The sequence below is a fragment of the Podarcis filfolensis genome, assembly GCF_964270895.1.
Source record: "Podarcis filfolensis genome assembly, chromosome: 1".
Lineage (NCBI taxonomy): Eukaryota > Metazoa > Chordata > Lepidosauria > Squamata > Lacertidae > Podarcis > Podarcis filfolensis.
In genome coordinates this window covers 19,907,989-19,926,937 of record NC_139604.1, presented here as the reverse complement: position 1 = coordinate 19,926,937, position 18,949 = coordinate 19,907,989, and the positions used below count along the sequence as shown (strand labels likewise).

General features: G+C 40.7%; 1 protein-coding gene across 8 annotated transcripts in view; it reads right to left on the bottom strand.

Moving 5' to 3' along the window:
* Positions 1-334: 334 nt before the first annotated feature.
* The window catches only part of DYNC1I2 (dynein cytoplasmic 1 intermediate chain 2), a 37,344-nt gene continuing 18,729 nt past the window's right edge, over positions 335-18,949 (bottom strand). For all 8 annotated transcript variants that reach the window (XM_083629288.1, XM_083629294.1, XM_083629289.1 and 5 more), the window contains 11 exons: positions 11,201-11,290; positions 10,797-10,959; positions 10,606-10,705; positions 10,061-10,186; positions 9,294-9,440; positions 8,221-8,334; positions 7,273-7,406; positions 5,533-5,677; positions 3,439-3,579; positions 2,337-2,462; positions 335-1,111 (listed from right to left, as the gene is read on the bottom strand). In XM_083629288.1, the coding sequence (XP_083485414.1) occupies positions 998-1,111; positions 2,337-2,462; positions 3,439-3,579; positions 5,533-5,677; positions 7,273-7,406; positions 8,221-8,334; positions 9,294-9,440; positions 10,061-10,186; positions 10,606-10,705; positions 10,797-10,959; positions 11,201-11,290 (1,400 nt within the window). In that variant the 3' untranslated portion in view covers positions 335-997. The remainder of the gene's footprint in view (positions 1,112-2,336; positions 2,463-3,438; positions 3,580-5,532; positions 5,678-7,272; positions 7,407-8,220; positions 8,335-9,293; positions 9,441-10,060; positions 10,187-10,605; positions 10,706-10,796; positions 10,960-11,200; positions 11,291-18,949) is intronic.

Here is an 18,949-nt window from a genome sequence, read left to right as displayed (position 1 = left end):
ATAATGTGGAAATTTACACTGATCTTATTTGATGGTAAGACAATACCACACCTACTACATAGAGAAAAAATGGACAAGTTGCTTTTGAAAGTATGAATTGCCTCGTGTGCACATTCTTTTTGCTTTAGTTTAAAGAACTGTTACATGAGCAATATCAAGTAAACTGAAGAATTACAAAATAAATCCCAAATCCATTTTTATTATAGGCACAATATATTTTTTTAAAAAGAAATGGAGTTTGTAAGTTAATTATTTTCCTGCAGCCCCTCACCCCTGCCCCTGCATAAACCTCTGAAAATGCCAACTCTTGAAAAACAAGTCTTTAAACAGATGCTTGTGAGAAAAGAGGCCATGTAATGTTTATTTATAAAGAATTCTTACTCTACTGCAGAAATGTAACAAACAAAAAAATCCAAAGTACTTAGCAGGTATTTTAGAAAGTTTCCATTACAAAAAAGGGTTTACAGATTTTTTTAGTCATATACATGACCTACCACTGTAGTCTGGAGCCTATTATATAATAATTAGGATAAAGGTTACTGTGAACAGATGCATGCACAAATCTAAGCCATTAAGAGTACTATAGCCATAACACTTTCCCACTGCCCCAGAGATTGATGTCCACAGCATAGCCTGTCAGTTTGACTGGGGAAAGCTCTTGTTCAGAAACTTACAGAACTTAAATTGCTCTGAAATAGTTATATGCCATTGAAAGTTGAACTTTAAATATTCAACGTGGTTAGTGTTTCAGTAGAACATACACCTTGCCAAGTCAGGGTAAATAATAAATTATATCTATCAGATTAAGGGTGGTGATTCAGGGATTAAAAAGCAACTTTGCAAGATCAATTTCACTGATCTTTATACACTTGTCGACTCCACAGTTTACTCCACATTTTAAATTTCAAGTTCAGCCGCATACTTAACAGATGCTACTATTCTGAAGCCCTCTATAACCAATCCCCAAATTCACAGCGAGACCCCCCACTTCAACAACCTAGGAAGGGATTCGGGTCGCTGCCTCCTCTTCTGCATCAGCTCTGTTGGCATTAATTTCTGCTAAAGTTCGACCAAAACGTGTCCATTCATCATTTCGGGGAACCGCAATTTGCTGTGGAGAAATAGTTACATGGGAACATCAGTGGACGTATGAAAATTAAACTCATCAGCTTGAATCCAAAGGATTGTGAGCAGGAGAAATGCCCTTGTTCAAGCACTAGACTTTTCATAGTGCAGCACCTGAATGCAACAGGGGTTCTATTAAAGTGTGAGAAACATGGTGAAAAAGGAAAATATAGGCTGTAGCTTATTAACTGCAGCGGGCTGTAGAATGGTCTTAAGAAATTGTACAAATGAAGGAATTACTCTGGAGTTGGGGTCACACTTCTAATGCAACACTCTTCTGCTAGGTCAGAAATAACCTGTGTAGCAGCACTAAGAACTATCTGCTAGTATCAGGGTTGGAGAACTGGATCCGACCACTGGGCCAAATCTTTACACCCCCCACTTCTTGCAGGCCAATTTGACAAGGCCACCCACCAATCACCTGTTACAGTGGCATCAAGTGGCCTTTTGCCTTCATGTTTGAAATCAAACCATGCGGGTAAATGCACAACTGCAAAAACTCTCTGCAAAGCCCAAACATCAGCTGACGGCAGATCTTGTGAGAAGCTTTAAAAGGGCTTCGCAAAACCCATCAATCATCCAATAATTGGGTCTTTTAATGCCCTTTGCAAAGGGCAGCGCTTGCAAATGCCTTCTGGCTGAGCAGGGTCTTTGCCTGCCCTACACTTGATATCAGATGTAGGGGGGGGTGTGGCATGGCCAAAATAGCCTTGGGGCTCCAATGGGAAAGCCTGCAGGTTGTCCACACCTGTGCTAGTGGAAGGGCATCCTTGGATTCAAGCCATTGTGCTACCCTGATTCACAAGAGCACCAGCTTGTCCAATCCTTTGGCCTACTGATTATTGCCATCTGGCCCTCCATCAAACAACTGCCTAACCCCAAAGGGAAGTACAGATGAGCAGCCCTCCCTGGCAATAGGGACTGGCGAAAGACCATTGGGGTGAGGGGCTGAAGTCCCCCCACCCCATAACAAAACTAGACACACCCGGAATTCTTACTACTACATAAAACTACATCCATTTAAATAAAAAATATTTGAATTGCTGAAATCTTAACGCTGTATCTTTGTATGCGGAAACTTAAATACACACTGTCATCTGCAGTGAAAGAACTATGGCCACCTGACCCAAATAAGTGCCTTTTATTATTGGACTGAGGTAAAATAATGTAAGACATCATTTTTACTTTGGAAGCACTTGAAAGTTACCTACCTCTCCCACATCGTAAATTATTATTTGTCCTTCTGAATCTCCGACAGCAATCTCACGTCCTGAATTTGTCCATCGCACGCGGTTTAGGGCAGGATTACCTTCCACAGTAATGCTTGCTGTTGGCACCTATACCAGTTTTAAAAACATACCATGTTTCAACTGGACTTATAGTATCTTCCAAACTTTCTTAACCTTCAACGCAAATATTAAGATGGCAATACAGACACTGAAGTGTGCCGGCTGTTCCTTATGCCGCAGGAACAAAATACTGTATGAAGGAACACATTATACCTTTCAAAAGTTTAAAATTTACGTGATTCAGATGTGAACATTCAGAAGAGGAATGTTGGTAATGATAGGAAATAGAGCTCCAAGCCTTTAAAGATGACAGCTCCAACTTACTGTGTCCCTCCTCCTTTGGATAAAACCTTGTCTATGTGTGTTGAATGTGAAGTATATGGGCAAAAATTACTTTAGTACAGCCATTAATCACCTATACATCAGTTAAGTGTGGTGGGTTCCCCGCACAAAAGTAATATTAAAGCAGTACTTAAAGCACTCCGTGGCAGCATCATGTTTGGGTTTTGTACTGTGCCCAACACAGTGTTGGTGCTACATTATTATGCTGTTGTAAGAGCACTAACAAATCATTGGGTAGATTCATGAAGCTGTAGTGAGAGGTTTTTCAACCGTCTTATGGTGTCATGATGAGCGATGCACAAAGAACCTGTCTTCACTCAGGAGATAAGATACCTGGGAGTACAATAAATGCAAGAAGCTGATTTTAGCCAACGTCCCAGTAAGTACAAATAAGAGATGGCACATCAATTTAAGTGCATTCCTTTTCTTGTTATTTACAGTGATCTCTGACCTCACAGAATATGGGCCCACTGTACTCCCAAGTGTAGTGGCCAAGGGAAAGGAATCTGCATACACTGGGCAGGATTCTCCTAACCAGTCTTGTAAATAGGATGGGAAGGCAAAATAACTTTAAAATGTATGTACAAAAAGTTGGGCTGCAGTTACTAAAAGATCACAAGTTTGTTTTAAGGCTGGTAAACTTATTTTCAGCTTTGGAATACCCAATATAATCTGATCCTACCTCAGTATCGTTGTTGAGATTCCATAGGTCAAGCCTTCCCATTCCATCCACACAGGCAAAGAGGGCAGGGTGGGTGGGTGACCACATCACATCGTAAACATAGTCTGAGTTGTCTTCAAATGAGTACAGAGGCTTGTTGTTCTGAAGGAAAAGAAAAACACACAAATTGATGTATTTCACGATTCAGAAAACAAAAGCTAGCAAGGTAAATAAGACCAAGTACCGTATTTTTCCATGTCTAAGACTAGGTTCCCCCCCCCTAAAAAATAATGTCCAAAATTTGAGGGCGTCTTATACACGGGGGCCATCTCCCCCCATTTTCTTAAATTGGAGTCCCCAAAAATAGGGGGCGTCTTATACATGGGGGCATCTTATAGGTGGAAAAATACGGTATATAAACATCTCTCATCCACATTGTCGGCAACTAAAGTAGCAGTGTGATTAATTTTGAACAAAGCAAGGAAAAGGTTCGCCAGAGAACCTTTTCCCACAAAAAATAATAAATCTTGTGGCCAAGTAAAATGAAAACAACCTCAGTTTTACCTCTGCAAATACTGCCGTCAGGTAGAAAGAACGTAGTCTAACATAGGACTTTAAACCCTTCAGTTTTATTTTATTTGGTGATACCATTTGACATAAAGCAGACTGGATCCATTTCTAAGCAACCTCAGATTTCTGTGAAGCTAGCATCTATCAGTGTTACAAAGATTGTAATTCTCAAATGTTAAGGTCTAACTGCAACTTACTGCTGATAATATGAACAGTGTGCTTCTGAAACTGCAATGTAATATAATTTAGTATTTTCTTGCTTTGCACATTTTCATCTTTGCTTAATTTTTTATATATATATATATATATATATATATATATATATATATATATATATATATATATTGTCAGGGAATCAGGAGCAGGAGCAATGGGGAGAGAGGAATTGGAGAGCGAAGGGGAAGAATCCGAGGGCAGCGTAGGGGAGTATGACAGTGGCCCGAGAGATTCCATGAGCTTCTCCAGCGAATCAGAAGATTCCCAGAAGGGGGCGCCGATGGTCAGGGCAAGGGGGGTCCCAGGGGGGACGCACCAGAAACAAGGAGCCAGAGGGGAACCCCAAAACAGCAGTGGAGGATCGGGACCAGTTTCCCCACCAGAGCGTAGTGGGGGGGAGGAGTCACATGTATCAGGGCCAGCGTCTCCTCCAGAGAGGGAGTCAGGGCTGACCACGCCTCCATCGGAGAGTGGAGGAACGGAAAGGAGGTCAGTTGCAGCTAGCCCCCCTGAAGGGGGAAGCAGCGACAGCAGCAGTGAAACGGTCAGGAGGAAAGCTGCTGGCTGGGCGCACGCGCCAAGTTCAAATGTGCAGGCGCGCGGGACAGCAGGAGACCCGAATGGGGAGCCAGCTCCTAAAGCCCGCAGGAGGGAGGGAGAGGGCTCAGGGGAATCAGCGTCAGAGGAGGCTAGAAAGGGCGAGACCCCGGCGGGCAGGCGGACCCAGAGGAGGAAAGAGCAGCGGAAAAGGTGGAGCAAGGCTAGAATCTTAAATTGGTGTCAAGGGGGAGGAGACTCAGACGGAGCATCAGCGGTCTAACGGTTGAGACGTAGAGCTGCGCGCTGCGGCTTTGGAAGTGAAACTGAACTTCAATAAAGACTTTTGTACTTGACAACGAAGCAGCGTTGGTCCTTTGTGAGCTGGGACCTAGGGTAGCCCTGACATATATATATAAATATAAATATTTATATATATATATATGCGCACAGTATTTGATGATGAGAAATATGACATGCCAAAGTTCAGCAGAGCCATGGAGAACCTCAGCAAGAGGTTGTAGGAGATGGTGGGAAGATCCATGTTCATATGAATTACCTCAGCACAATATGAACAAGGTATTTTTTTTTAAAGGATGAATGAATTTATGTCTAAATGCATTACAGGAGAGATACTGAAAACAGATATTCCTATCACCATTGTCAACAGAACTAATGCGGTCCCACATTACTGTTTACATGATGGTTGCCTATATAGGCCAACAGATGGGACTGTGGCTTACATTGTTTCCTCAATAAATTGAGACAATTAGACGTCTCAAGTTCAGATACCTTAGTAGTCCAAAGCTTTACAGTCCAGTCAAAAGAAGAAGTGACAAAAAGATGGGAAAAGTCTACAGGTCCAACCGCTGCATGGCAATTGATCCCTGTGATAGGTCCTTGGTGCCCTTCAAACATCTCGCTGATTCCAGCTTTGCTGTTGCAAGAGACACACACACACACAGGAATGAATTTTCTTACGAACAAGAACAACAAAATCGTAAATAATTTGAGATACATTTTTTAAATAATAGGGTAGGAACTTAATAAACATATGCTTACCCAATAGATGTTTGCCCCTTCAAAATCAATACACTGGAATCTCAGTTTTTGAGCGTCTCGAAAGTCAAACGTTTTGGCTTTCGAACTCCAAAAACCTGGAAGTAACTGCTTTGCTTTTTGAACGATTTTCGGAAGCCGAACGTGCCACGAGGCTTCCATTTTGTGTTTCCCTATTGTATCAAGGCTTCCGCTTTCAGTTTTCAAACATTTCAGAAGTTGAACGGTCTTCCGGAACAGATTACGTTCGAAAACCGAGGTTCCACTGTACACTACTAATAGTCATAAGAACACAGGAAGAGCACAAGAGCATTCTCCCTTCCTGTGGCTTCCACCAACTGGCCTTCAGAAGGATACTGCCTTCAATTGTGAAGGCAGCGCACAGCCATCATGCTCAGTAGTCACTGACAGCCTTCTCCATGAATATGTCTAATTCTCTTTTAAAGCCATTCGAGTTGGTGGCCATCAACTGCCCTCTGCAAGAGAGAGTTCTATAGTTTAACTACGCACTGTGTGAAGAAGCACTTTCTTTTAACTGCCCCGAATCTTCCAACATTCAGCTTCACTGAATGCCCACATGGTCTAATCTACTTGTCTACTTGTCTATCTACTTTCTCTGTGCCCTGCAAAATTTCAAAAACTTCTTTCATGTCACCTCTGACTTGCCTTTTCTCAAAATAAAAAAAACCCCAAAGGCTGCAATTTTTCCTCGTAGTGGCGTTGCAGAAGTGCCCCTGAATATAGCTACATACCTCAGAATTTTAAAATCACGTATTAAATAAACCTTGGGGAAATATGCCTCCTCAAGATGCAAAACAGTGCTTAAGAAGTGCTATGCCATCTGATTAATTCTCTCACAGAAAGTAAATATTTGGGCCACAAAAATGAAGACGTTGCCGTGCACAAAACTTTCAGAAATATGCACATGTTCCTGGGTCAATTTTCAGTTTGAAACCAGGGCATTCCCAATAGTATCAATATTGATTAAATGGAAGAACCACCAATTTTGGTTAGCTTTAACCCAAAGTGCTATAAAGGAAGGGCTGGTGTGTGTCTGAGCTGAGACTGGGGCCTCAATTTCATTTAAGAAAGCAATTGATAAGATACAGCCAGACAATTTCAAAACAGATTGAACAGCAGGAGACATGCTACCCAATTTAAGATTGGTGCGTGATACTACTGTACAATTATCTGCAGAAGTGAGGGTCTGGGATGTTGTGCCATGATTCAAATGACCAGAATGATGGCTAAACTTCATCTCCCATTACATAATTCTAAAGCCATTTTATCCAGAATAAGGGAAATATTTATGCCAATAAGAGGCTTTCTGGAACGTGAAAGAATACCCTGCATTGTTTATACACAGTTGCCCATATAACAGTTTGAGGAACTACCTCAAACCTGCTTTATCTTACAGAACATAATAAGAAGGGCCGTCCTCCTTTAAAAACAGGGGTCCCAGTTTCTATTCACCTGCCATGGCGACATGCTGTGTACACAGAGCCTTCCTCACTTCCAACGACAAAGTTGTTGACATCACCAACAGGGAAAGACATACAAGTGACAGCTACAGCCTTGGATTGCTTGTGAACTAGCTCCATGCTATCCTGGGGAGAAAAATATCACATACAAATCTTTCCGGTTTGCTGAGAACTTTCTGCCAAGAATCAAGGAAGATTTCTGATACTAGTTTCCAAAGAAACATTTTTTGAATCTTGCTGCATTCTTATTCTCACGTTTAAAGCATGTGATGCAATAAAAATGCACGAACTGCATAAAAACAGGGCATGGCCCTGTTTTCTCAGAACGTCCTGGAGGACCTAAGATCTACACTTAGAATCATAGAGTTGGAAGGGATCCTGAGGGTCATCTAGTCCAACCCCTGCAAATTGCAGGAATCCTGCCCACAGCCGTCTTTGGCTTAACATGTGAATTATATAAATTGTGCCCTTTCCACATGGCTTCCTATGCTATAAATTTATATCCCACTTTTCCAAGGAGTCCAGTGCGGCATGCATGGATCTGATCCTCATAACTGACCTGCAAGATACCATGAAATTATCGTTTGCAATTGAGAAGTCAAGCATTTGACTCCGCAAAACAGGCCGGAGGGGTGTCGCGAGGCACGCGAGGAAAAGCAAACCAAATTAAAAAACAAAGTGCAAACTACAAAATATATAGACAGAGCCAACCAAAATGTTTTGTTCGCCAAGCAAGACTAAGGTAATTGCTAACAGGAGAAAAAGTCCCTTGGTGACACTGTCATGGTGCAGTAAAAACAGAGCTGAACGTGCACCTTCCGAACGGGAAAAGCCAATCCCATCAAAATGCTAATGTTCTAAAATTATTTTCTGCACATGCACAGAACTCTGGTGTGAGACTGCACACGGATCACATAGAAGCAGCGTTTGATTGTTTTACCTGTGGCTGTGAAAGCATATCCAGACTCCACGAGCAGATTTTTCCATCAGTCGAGATGCTGATAAGGTTATGGGCATTCTGAGTCCCCACCACATTCACACAATACACAGGATGCTAAAGCAGAAGTGGGCGACGTAGATTAGCGATGTTTCGTCAGGGTAATTTACAGACAACTTAGCGCAAGTGCAAAATTTAGCTTTTAAAATGACATTTAAGTTGAGAAGATAGGCAAGATTATCTGGGTACCTAGCTCACTGTTTTCCACAGATGCTCCCCAACAGGGGTTTGAGTTTTGTGTGCAAGGTGCCTAGCCCTTCTGTAGCATTACAAATTTAGCTGAAAGCACAAACGGTGCTGTCAAGAGTTTATTTCTCAACTATGCCATTTATTGGGGCAGTGGGGCGGAGGGAAGAGTGGCAAACAAAAGCTGTGATGAAGAAGGGACTGAGCATAGGTTAAAATGCAACTAAAGGAGATGGGGGGCATTGAAAGGAGTTGCTACAAGTCCTTAAAAAGTATTATATACTTTATCAATGGTCACAAAGCACAGAGCATAGCTAAGTGAGCTCCTTGGTCAGACAGGCTGTGTTGAAAGCATAATTAGTAACTTCTATAGCTCGATGTTTTCCTAGTAGAACTAATATGCCTCTGAATATGGATGTGGGTACGAATGGACAGTTACAGATACAACGTCATGTCTAATACTGATAAATGCAGAGAGCACTTGGAAGCTGGAGAAAGGACACGTGGATAAGTGGGAATACTTTCGGGCTGAGCAATATTAAGTGGTGGATTGCCTCTGGGGGAGAAAGGGTAGCTGAATTTGTATCTGATTATCTGAAGAATTTAATAAAAAAAAGCACATGAAGACCTAACTTAAAAAAAAAGGTTTCTAATATAAGAGCCTTATGTAGAATATTTTTTAACATAGAATGCTGCAAAAAACGAATGCCTATTGTTTGCAGCCTTCAAAACATAGTAACAGATTATCACTCCTCATCCTACATTAATGGGTTAATTTGAGAATAAGGAAGTAATTGGGGGGGGGGGATATGTGATATTCCACTCCCTACCGTGTGAGCAGCAGCTGAAAGGGGAGTTCTCTGAACTGGTGTTCGCTTATTGCTGCGATTATCCCATAGCACAATTTGTCCTGAGTATGTGCCACCAACCACCAAATTTGGATGAAATTTTGCAAAGGTAGCCGACATCACAGCTGACTGTAAGGGCAAAAGAAAAAAGAAAAGTAAATGCTTTTTCTATATTTCAATTGTTACTGAAACCTTTAGAATGATGTTACAATATCACATTACATTTCAGCAATGGTTTGTGAAGTTTCAGAATTGTGAGATTTTGAAAAACACAATAGCAAACTAGACTAGTACATTTTTAACCTTCCGCCAACCCATTTTATAAGTGGATCTCAGTTTTTCCGCCTGAAAACATGTGTTTTAACTTATCCTGCTTTAAATCCTCAGGCTACGAACATTTTTATTCAGAGGTCTCGGGTCTCGTCGCACATTTTAAGACCACAGTTCTTAAAACATCTCCTTGCATTTGACACACAAAAGAAGCTTCCTTTTATGCAATCAGAATAAGAAATACAGAACTGCAACACACTTAAATAATCCAAATGGTGTTATAAAGGCTGCTTGCTATAGACGAACCTTTAAAAAGGATTAATGGATTCCTCAGATGTTGACATGTATTTGCAAACACAAGCGGCTTAAAGTTCATGCCTGCCCAATGAAATCATTATGCTGACAAGTAGAAGGCGGCTCATGTCCACATTCATTAACATAAAATTCTTAGTCTGGCAAGGCAGGAACTCACATCATACCTGGCAATGAAAGACATACTCTGGAGTTGTTTTTTTGTATTTCATGTTCCACACAAGGGCCACCCCATCAGGTTCATGAGGAGCATCTTCATTGTTGTTGTAAGAGGCTACCAGCAACTCTGGATACTGGATTCAAAAAGTAATTGAGAACAAAAGGGAAGGTTGTTGCTTACAGAGGTAAGATCAGACAACTTAAATTATCGTATGATTTAAAATTAAGCTACTAAGGTCAACCTTGTTAATTAGGCAGCTACAGCTAGAATAGCAATTTCAAAATTAAACCAACAATTCAGAACCAGTAGAAACAGAAGAGTTGTCTTCTGTTTTGATATATGCAGACTGCTCAGTTTTGCAGCTCACACACTTCTATGTTATGCCTTAGCAATGCCTTCTGCACATTATTCTTTCCTTCCTTTCTTTCTGCGCAATGAATTAAGCAACTGTGCATTAAATAAATACGATAACACTGTAACTGCAGGTAAATGAGAATAATGCCTGCTAAAGGGTTTCTAGAAGAAAAGTTTTTAATGAAGTGTTATTGTTACCTGAGATGACCAGTCCAAACAACTAACAACACGATGCTTTGACCAACGCTCATCAAAAAACTGTCTGTTTAGGGACAGTTTAGCACCTGCCTGAATTTCTCTGCAAGAACAATTGAAGAGGGCAGACTTAGGATCACTTTCAGTAAGATTAAAACAAACCTAGCAACACATTTGTAAGATTCCCATATTACCCTTCTTTCTCTTCCAGGTCTCGCCCACTGTAGTCAAAGAAAATGTTAATTTGCTCAGAAAGAGCTCTTTCCACAATTCTTGTTGATTGGTCGAAGAAGCTCAAAAATTCTTCAGAATGCAAAATTTGTTGCTTTTCCTCTTCTGTCAGTTCATGAGGGGCAACTGGGGGAAACAGATTTGGAGCTTTATTTTTAGATGGCAGACTACAAATGAAATCATTCTAATCTTTAAAATAAGAGTGTATGTTCAGATATTAAAAACAATTATTTAAGTTCTGTACATTAAAAAAAATCTTCACACACTGTATTTATATTATTATATAAACCTTCTTTATAATTCTGCACCTGTTAAAGAGAGACACAAAGTTGAGCAATAGTTTAAATGTGTTATGATAAATTTGTACCTTCCTCCTCCTCCTCTTTTTTCAATGTTTTTTCTTCTTCAGGCTCAACTGGTGGTTTTTGTACCACGGCATCATCTTCATCTTCTTCATCTGAAAAGAGCAAGGTTGTCAACATTCTGACCACTGTGCAATGCTATGTCAGGCAAAACAGTTTTGTGTATATATTATATATTCTACCTAAAGCAGCTTTTTTGCTAGAATGCAATAGTTTAATTCGGGAATTGCACTTATTAAAGGAGATGACAGTAAGCTGGACATACCACAATTTTCACAACAAATTCACAAAATGTAAGCCTATGCAATCTACAGTAAAACCTCCCAGAAACTATTCAGAGATTTCAATTTTGAATTCCTAACCTCTACCCAGCATTTGTCATTCAAGACAGCATATGCAACCACAGTTTTATGTAACGTGCTGACATATTAATGCTGCTGAATAAAGAAATCAAGTGTCTTAAATAGCCCACAGAGTCGCTGCTTCCTTGTGATATGGAACCATCAGTGTCTAATGGTTTTTTCATACAGGAAAGATGGCTTACATTAGTTTTCAGGATGCTAGTCGGAGAAGCAAATTTTCCTAAAGATAATAGCACAGACAGATTACATTTTATTTTCTGTCATTCCAAATGCAAGCCTCATTATCCTTATCATGTTTGCCAATGAGAATTTAAAAAGCAAAATGTGTTGTTCCTTAATTGCAACAAATAACGTGCTGCTGATGTTCTGGAATACTGAGAAGACTGCTTTTTACTTTCTTTCTTTTTTGCATTACTAGTTCGCCTTTGAATTAGAACACCCTAAAACACAACTTTTAAAATTGCAAGTGTTACAGCATATACATTGCAACTGCCTTTTCCTTCTCTGTTTCCAGGGGTAAGTTTCTCAAAAGACTTTTTTCTTTTTCTTTTTGGGTTAAACAACTATGTCATCTGTCTGCAAGAGAAAGGCAGCAGGAGCCTGCAGCACGCCTCGTCACAAGTAATGAGGCAGGATTCAACAGGGACGTGTTTGTTGCAGCCATCCCTGTGACCCATGTTCAAAGTCACCTATGGGGGATAAAAAAAAACGAAGACTGGTCAAGAGATGGGAACCAGCTGCCAAGCTCTGGTCCCAGCAGCCAGGCCAGCTGACTAGACAGCAGCAACCAGATGGTACTGCTGGGATTGTCTCTCCCTGCTCTGAGGTGGCAATGGGATGGCACAGCATTTTTCTGCCTGACTGCTTCCAATCATGTTTTTTCTCCAATGGCAAGCCTGTGCAATTACTAGCTCTCCAGGAGGTCTACAGACAAGCCTTTACCCTGCAAACAAAAATACAGCTTGTAGGGCCTACCAGCTGCCAAACCACACACATAGTGATAGGCTGAAGCAAGATCTAGGAGAGGAAAAAAACCTTCCCAACTCCCTAGTTTAGGCAATAAAAATATATCCATACCTGAAGGAACAAATGCTTTAAATGACACTATATAACACACAATAATACAAACTCCAACTTAATCAAAATGATAATGACGTATGCCAATCCCACATTATATGAAATTGAGCGATTTTTACGTTCTGACAAGTTTACAGAACTAGGATAAATGGCATGAATGATTTCAATATATGCTCATACTTCTGAACCAAATGGTGAAGGTTAAAATCTTTCCTTTCAAGGGCCTCAATCAGCCACAAAGGAAAACAGTAATCACTGTCTTTTCAGCCAGCCCAACCGCATTTGTCAGCCCTTTCTCCGTCAATGCAGCCAGAGCAATCAACCTGCCAAACATTCAGAATGGAAAAACAATCTGAAAATACAGGGTATAATGCACCTGCCAGTGAAAATGGCCATTTCAAGAAAAGCTAGTGATCTCAGTGACCCTGCTGAGGAGGCGGTGGTGCAAAGGGGAAAGAACGCGTAAAAGAATTCTTAGTGATCTCCACTCTCTTGCACATTGACATTTCCTTACAAAGCATGCCAATTACAGCTTTTGTGCTACTTAAAAAAAATGAAAGCTTTTCTGGGCAAAATAATCACACAGAGAAACAGAAAGACACTGCTCCTTTTAAGATGAATTTGTACATACAATGGACTATTAATCAGAAAACTGGATAACTGAGCGATTCTATGCCGTGTGCCTCAAACAAGATTTCTCCCCAAGCACTGGTGTAGGGAAAATTGATAAATGCTTAATTTTCATTTAATAGATGAAGCACTGCAAATAGCAAATTACAAGACAATGATTGGATTAAATAATTTGGTTGAATTAAGCATGGATTTTTTCCTTTGCATGCAGACTTGCTGCGGCAAACAATGCCACTGAGACTACAAAGCATGCATTCCCCTCACCCTTTCTAAGTTGTTTCAAGCTTTAATGCCATAAAACTAAAATTAAACTCCAGCCTCCCAGCTTTGTCATAGCACTCTGATTCCTAAGTACCATTTTCAGTGACAGAAGTCAAATCCTTGTTAAATGCAAATGGTCAGCCCTTTAGTGCCTAAGTGACCTCATCCTTTACAAATATTACAGAGAAGAGATCTTGTCGCTAGTTGCCCCTCCCTTTTCACATTTTCAGCGTAGATGGCACATATTATGCAAACAAGATCCAAACTCATTCTCACGTAATACTCCACATTTGCTGTCAGTCTCTAGGAATTACTATTGCTGCATTCCAGCGCTAGATATGTTATAACAGCAATTACTTAAATATACATTAGATGCACTGGAGCAGTTTCTCATCTCCAGTTAAGACACCGTATTTTTAGATGTACGTATGTGCCACCATATAGATGACAGGGAACTTTCACCCTATTATGGTCACATTAGATTACTTAATAGCATACTGGCAGTGGAATCAAACCAACCACAGTGTAGCCAGAAGACAGTTTTCCCTTAACCTAGTTTTTATTAACACTCATATCAAACAAAATAGAAACAGAAATATTACTTCACTTCAATCTGCTATCTACATACAACTCATTCCGTAATTCCACCATTGCAGCGTAGAAGTATTGATTTCAATTATTCCTTCTGCTGGTCTACAAGCTTTAGCTGACTTTAGCATCTAGTAACAAATTTCTGGTTGCCATGAATGCCCTCCCCAACTTGGGGATAAAACTCTCCCTGGTGTTGTACTAAGCCTCAGGCACTTGGAAGCAGTAACCACTGTTTTCCAAGTGCCTCTGAAGCTCAACATGATGTCAGAGATGACCCCTCTGTCCATTTTTCACCACGGTGAAAGATATCCTTGTGAGTGGTACAATGGGGATCACATTTTAAACTCCTCACTGCCTCTCCTTTGCGCCCTATAATCAGTTAACTTGCCAAATTGAGTTGTCTTCTCCTGTACAGCACTGCGAAAATGCAGACCAGGGATGAAGAACCTGTGGTCCTCCAGATGTGATGGACTACAACTCCCATCACCCCTGCCATTAGCCAAATCATAGAATTTAGAGTCTAACAACAGGTCCCTCATACTTGATACACCTGAGCATAGCTCAGTTGGTGGAGCAGGAACTTCTTAATCTCAGGGGTGGGAGCCCCATGTTGGGCAAAATATTCCTCCACTGAAGGGATTAGACTAGATGACCCTCGTGGTCCCTTCCAGCTCTACAGTTCTATGATTCCATGAATTCATCCAAATTCTTTCCCCTTTGATGAAAAGTCTAGTTCACACCCCAGGTTTCTCTTGCCTTGACTACTGCAACCTTGTCCTCTCTGGCTTTCCATTATTCCGCTTCAGCCGTCTCAACTCTATCCAGGAGTCTACTGCCAAAGTAATTCACCTCTTCCATTACCTCCTCAAATTCCCACATCAGCTTCCTGCCATCTTCTGCATCCAACACAAATTACTTACTTTCAAAGCAAACAGGCCCGCCAACAAAATAGTAAAGGGCAAAATGCAAGCAATGATAAAACAGCCACACATATCCTGTAATTCTCTGACTCCTGTGAGTTGGGTCACTATTATTTTCCATTTGGGCTGATGGCAAAATGAGTCTGACAGCATACTTCAAGGATCACCTGCTCTTGCATGAACCTGCTCCATATCCCTCTGATATCTGAAGTTAGGTAGGTAGCAATGGGAGAGGAGGCCTTTTCAACTGGGGAACCTTTCCAAGGCAGGCTCGGGTGCTGTCTTTACAACCTTTTCTGCACCTGCTGAAAAGTTATTTGCCAAAGAATTCTATGTTGTCTGCCCTTCTTTTCCACTGGACTTTTAACTCCTACAACTTGTGATTGTTATTTTCTTATATTTACTGCATTTTATGTCCAATGCTGTATTCCACTTTGCAAGCTAAGACTGAAGAGTGGCTAATAAATGTTTTAGAAAGTAGTAATAAACAATGTTTTTAAACAAAAAACAGGCAATCCATAGTCTTCTGTTGATCTGCCCGCATCTTACAAAACACCCCTGCCTACTGCCTTTGCTTCTCCATCTCTGCCATGCATGGTCATCCAAATGTCACTGGTCCTTTAAACAAGCTTGCCTTCTCTCTTGGTACTCTTTCTGTCTATAACATCTGTGTAACAGCACACATCCCCCTTCATTCAACCTTTGCCTCAAAATACAACTCTTTGGTGAAGGTTTTTGATCAACCTTTAGCTTTAAATTGCTGCTAAAACTAAGCTTAAATACGTGTACATGAGCACATGTCCTCCCACCCTCATTCTTACTTACATCTCCTCCCCTGTTGTTGAATTTTAGATTGTAGGCACCTCAGGTATAAGAACTGCTTTTCTGTTTGTTACTCCATAAAGCAGTGAACACACTGATGGCAAAAATAAAACCACCATATTGTGAACAGGTTATGCAAACAGACCCAAAGCTGTACAACCAAACTATTTCTTCACACTAACATACATTCCCCCAAAAGCATATTATCTGGGAAGGCAATCTCGTAATGACCAAGACTTGCCACCCCTCTTTAACATCCAGTGTATTAGCAGCTGCAAATACAGTAGTACAGTATGACAGCCCAGTTTGCACGACACATTAAGCAAGGGGTAGCTAAAGTTGTGCCCTCCAAAAGTTGTGGACTATAACTCCCATTAGCCCTTGCCAGCATGACAAATAGTCAGGCACCTTGGGAATTGCAGTCCAAAATACCTGGATGTTACCATGTTGGCTATTCCACATTCTTTTCTGGTTGGCATCCGTCTATCTCAAGAGACAATGGAGTGCGCTTCTGGGGGTGAAGTCAAACTGCTGGAGAATCACAGTGCCTGTTGTGGCTACAGAGACCAGTAACTTGTAACTGCTGCATCCTGCGTTATTTTTGCTGTGTTAGCAGCACCGTAGTCACCTTCTGGGGTGCAAGCCTGGACAGCGTAAATTGAAGTCCTAGGCTGCCCAGAAAACAAGACCTCTCGGCATCACTGATGTGGTCCAAAGGAAAGCAGAGCAGTATGTTGGCACCAGCTTGGCTGCAGGAGTTGCCGGAAGGTGGCATACAAGATGCCAGCGGTAAACAATCATTTAAAAGGGGTGGCTATCCTGGGTGCTGCCCCACATGCTGCTGGGCTACAACTCCACAATACCTGACCATTAGTCAAGCTGTCCGGAGCCAATAAGGAGTTTTAGTCCACAACATCTGAAGGGCCACAGGCTAGCTAGTGCAGGCTGCTCAGAAGCTCTTAATGCACCAGAGTCTAGAATGTCATGTTATCTGAACCTGGGCTCATTCTTCTTCCAAGCAAACCATGAACACCCAATTTCAGAAGAAATGGATGCCAGACTTTGACTTGTTTCATTTAGAGACACAAGAGGTGGGGTGGGGAACTTCTGAGGAGGGCGCACTAGGATGTTGCTCATTTATATGAATCAACAGTCATTTTAAACTATGGTTTAATGTGACATGCAAACTAGGTCAATGTATGAATTAAAGTATGACTGCACTAAATAGAGTAGACCATTCTTCATCTACTAGATGACAAGGGCAGCTGTACTCATTCTGGATTTTGTTCAAGTCGAATTCTCAAGAAGAGGAGTTCCTATTTCCAGCCTCACTTCTTTTGTTATTTTAGCCTATTTATTATTCCCTATCTAAGATTATTTCATATTCTTTTAAACCTTTCACTAAAAACTTTTAATAGCCACATAAGAACATAACAATGAGAAGTGGAGCTGTATGTCAAATCATTTTATTGATGAATATTCATTACACTATGCTAAGTGGTTAATTCTGTGTTTTTCCCTTGACAGAGGATCTAAGGTTATAAGGCAAGCATTAAATATGTGTAAAAGTAGTAGTTACTTCTTAAAATGCCAAATCCCTTGTCAATGAATGGTAAATTCAAGTTTAATGAACCAGTGAATTCTTACTTTGCGTTAACATCAAAATTGTGATGTATTTTGGCGAGATGGAAAGAAAAGCAGGGCTGTAAATTAGACAGCACCCAGCAATAACACTCAAGAGTGAAGTTCCAGTTGCCTGTGTAATCTGTTGCTGCAGAGTAGGTTAATCAAAGTTAAATCATCTGTGAAATGGGTGGCTTTTGTTAAGCTGAAGGTGTCTTCAGATCACATTTGCCATCTGTATTTCATTTTATATTTTAGGCAGGTACGAAGTCAAAAATATCTCTTAAAAACAGTTCCACTTGGGAAGTGTTGTGCTGTTCAGACATTATTTTTATTACACAAGCATCTGGGAACCCACATATTGAATTCTTATAGCTAAGACATACAAAGTTTGACAATATCAAAACATGATTTTATTTTTTAAATCAGAAATAGCAATGGGGAACCTGCAGCCTTCCAGACAGTGATACAGAGACAGAGAGCGCATTATGGAATCCTGCAATGAAACAAACTCTATCCATTTCTGGCTCTGGTCCCTGCTACCAGATTAAGCAGCCCTTAACAGAAAAACATTCTCTGCCGCAGTGTCTCAGTGATGGTGAGAAAAGTTGTTGAATCTGAACTGTATTGCTTAATATGGATGTAAAGAGCAGCACAATTTGCCTTATTTTCTTTCTTCTCTCATTATTTTAGAAGTTCTGAACATCAAAGTACTGACAGTGACACCCATCAGTAACACTGTAAGGAAACAACTACAGGTTTTCAATCAACAGTATCTGACTCTTACTGATATTAATGAATAACTGGCAGGCCATCTGAAGTCACTCTGTATTCCCCAAAGATAAACATCAACACCCAAATCTCTAGTGACTATCGTAACCTGGACATGTATCCCTTATGTACTTTTCAGTTCAAAGCAAACAGCAGAAAGATGGATTGGGAGCAGATCAACGTTATACTATACTGTATATTGAGCTCACTTGACTATTCTACAACTGAACTTGGCACTGGCAATTAAGAGAAACAAGTATCTGCGCCACCTTTTATTCTCTCATTGCTTTGGAATTGTTTGCTCATATTCTGGGATTACTGAATCCTATTTCAAAAGCACATAGCTGGAAGAAGATACGCAAGTTTCGGTTAACACACAGTATTCTATCCAGAAATGTTATTTTACTGTGGGAGCACTCTAAGAAGAATTAGATGGACAGGCTGTGGTTAAGAACATAAGTATTGTCATACTGGGCTAGACCAATAGCCCATCTGCCCAACATTCTGTCTCCAACGGTGTCTAGAAATGGATGCTTGAGGATGTGTATAGAATAGAGCAATTATGGAGTGATTTCTCTCCAGTTGTTCATTTCTGGCATCCAACAGTCACAGACATACGAACGAACACTGAGCATGAGATGATCACTAATGAACCTATCCTCCATGACTTTTCTAATCATTTTCAGATTCCAGAAAG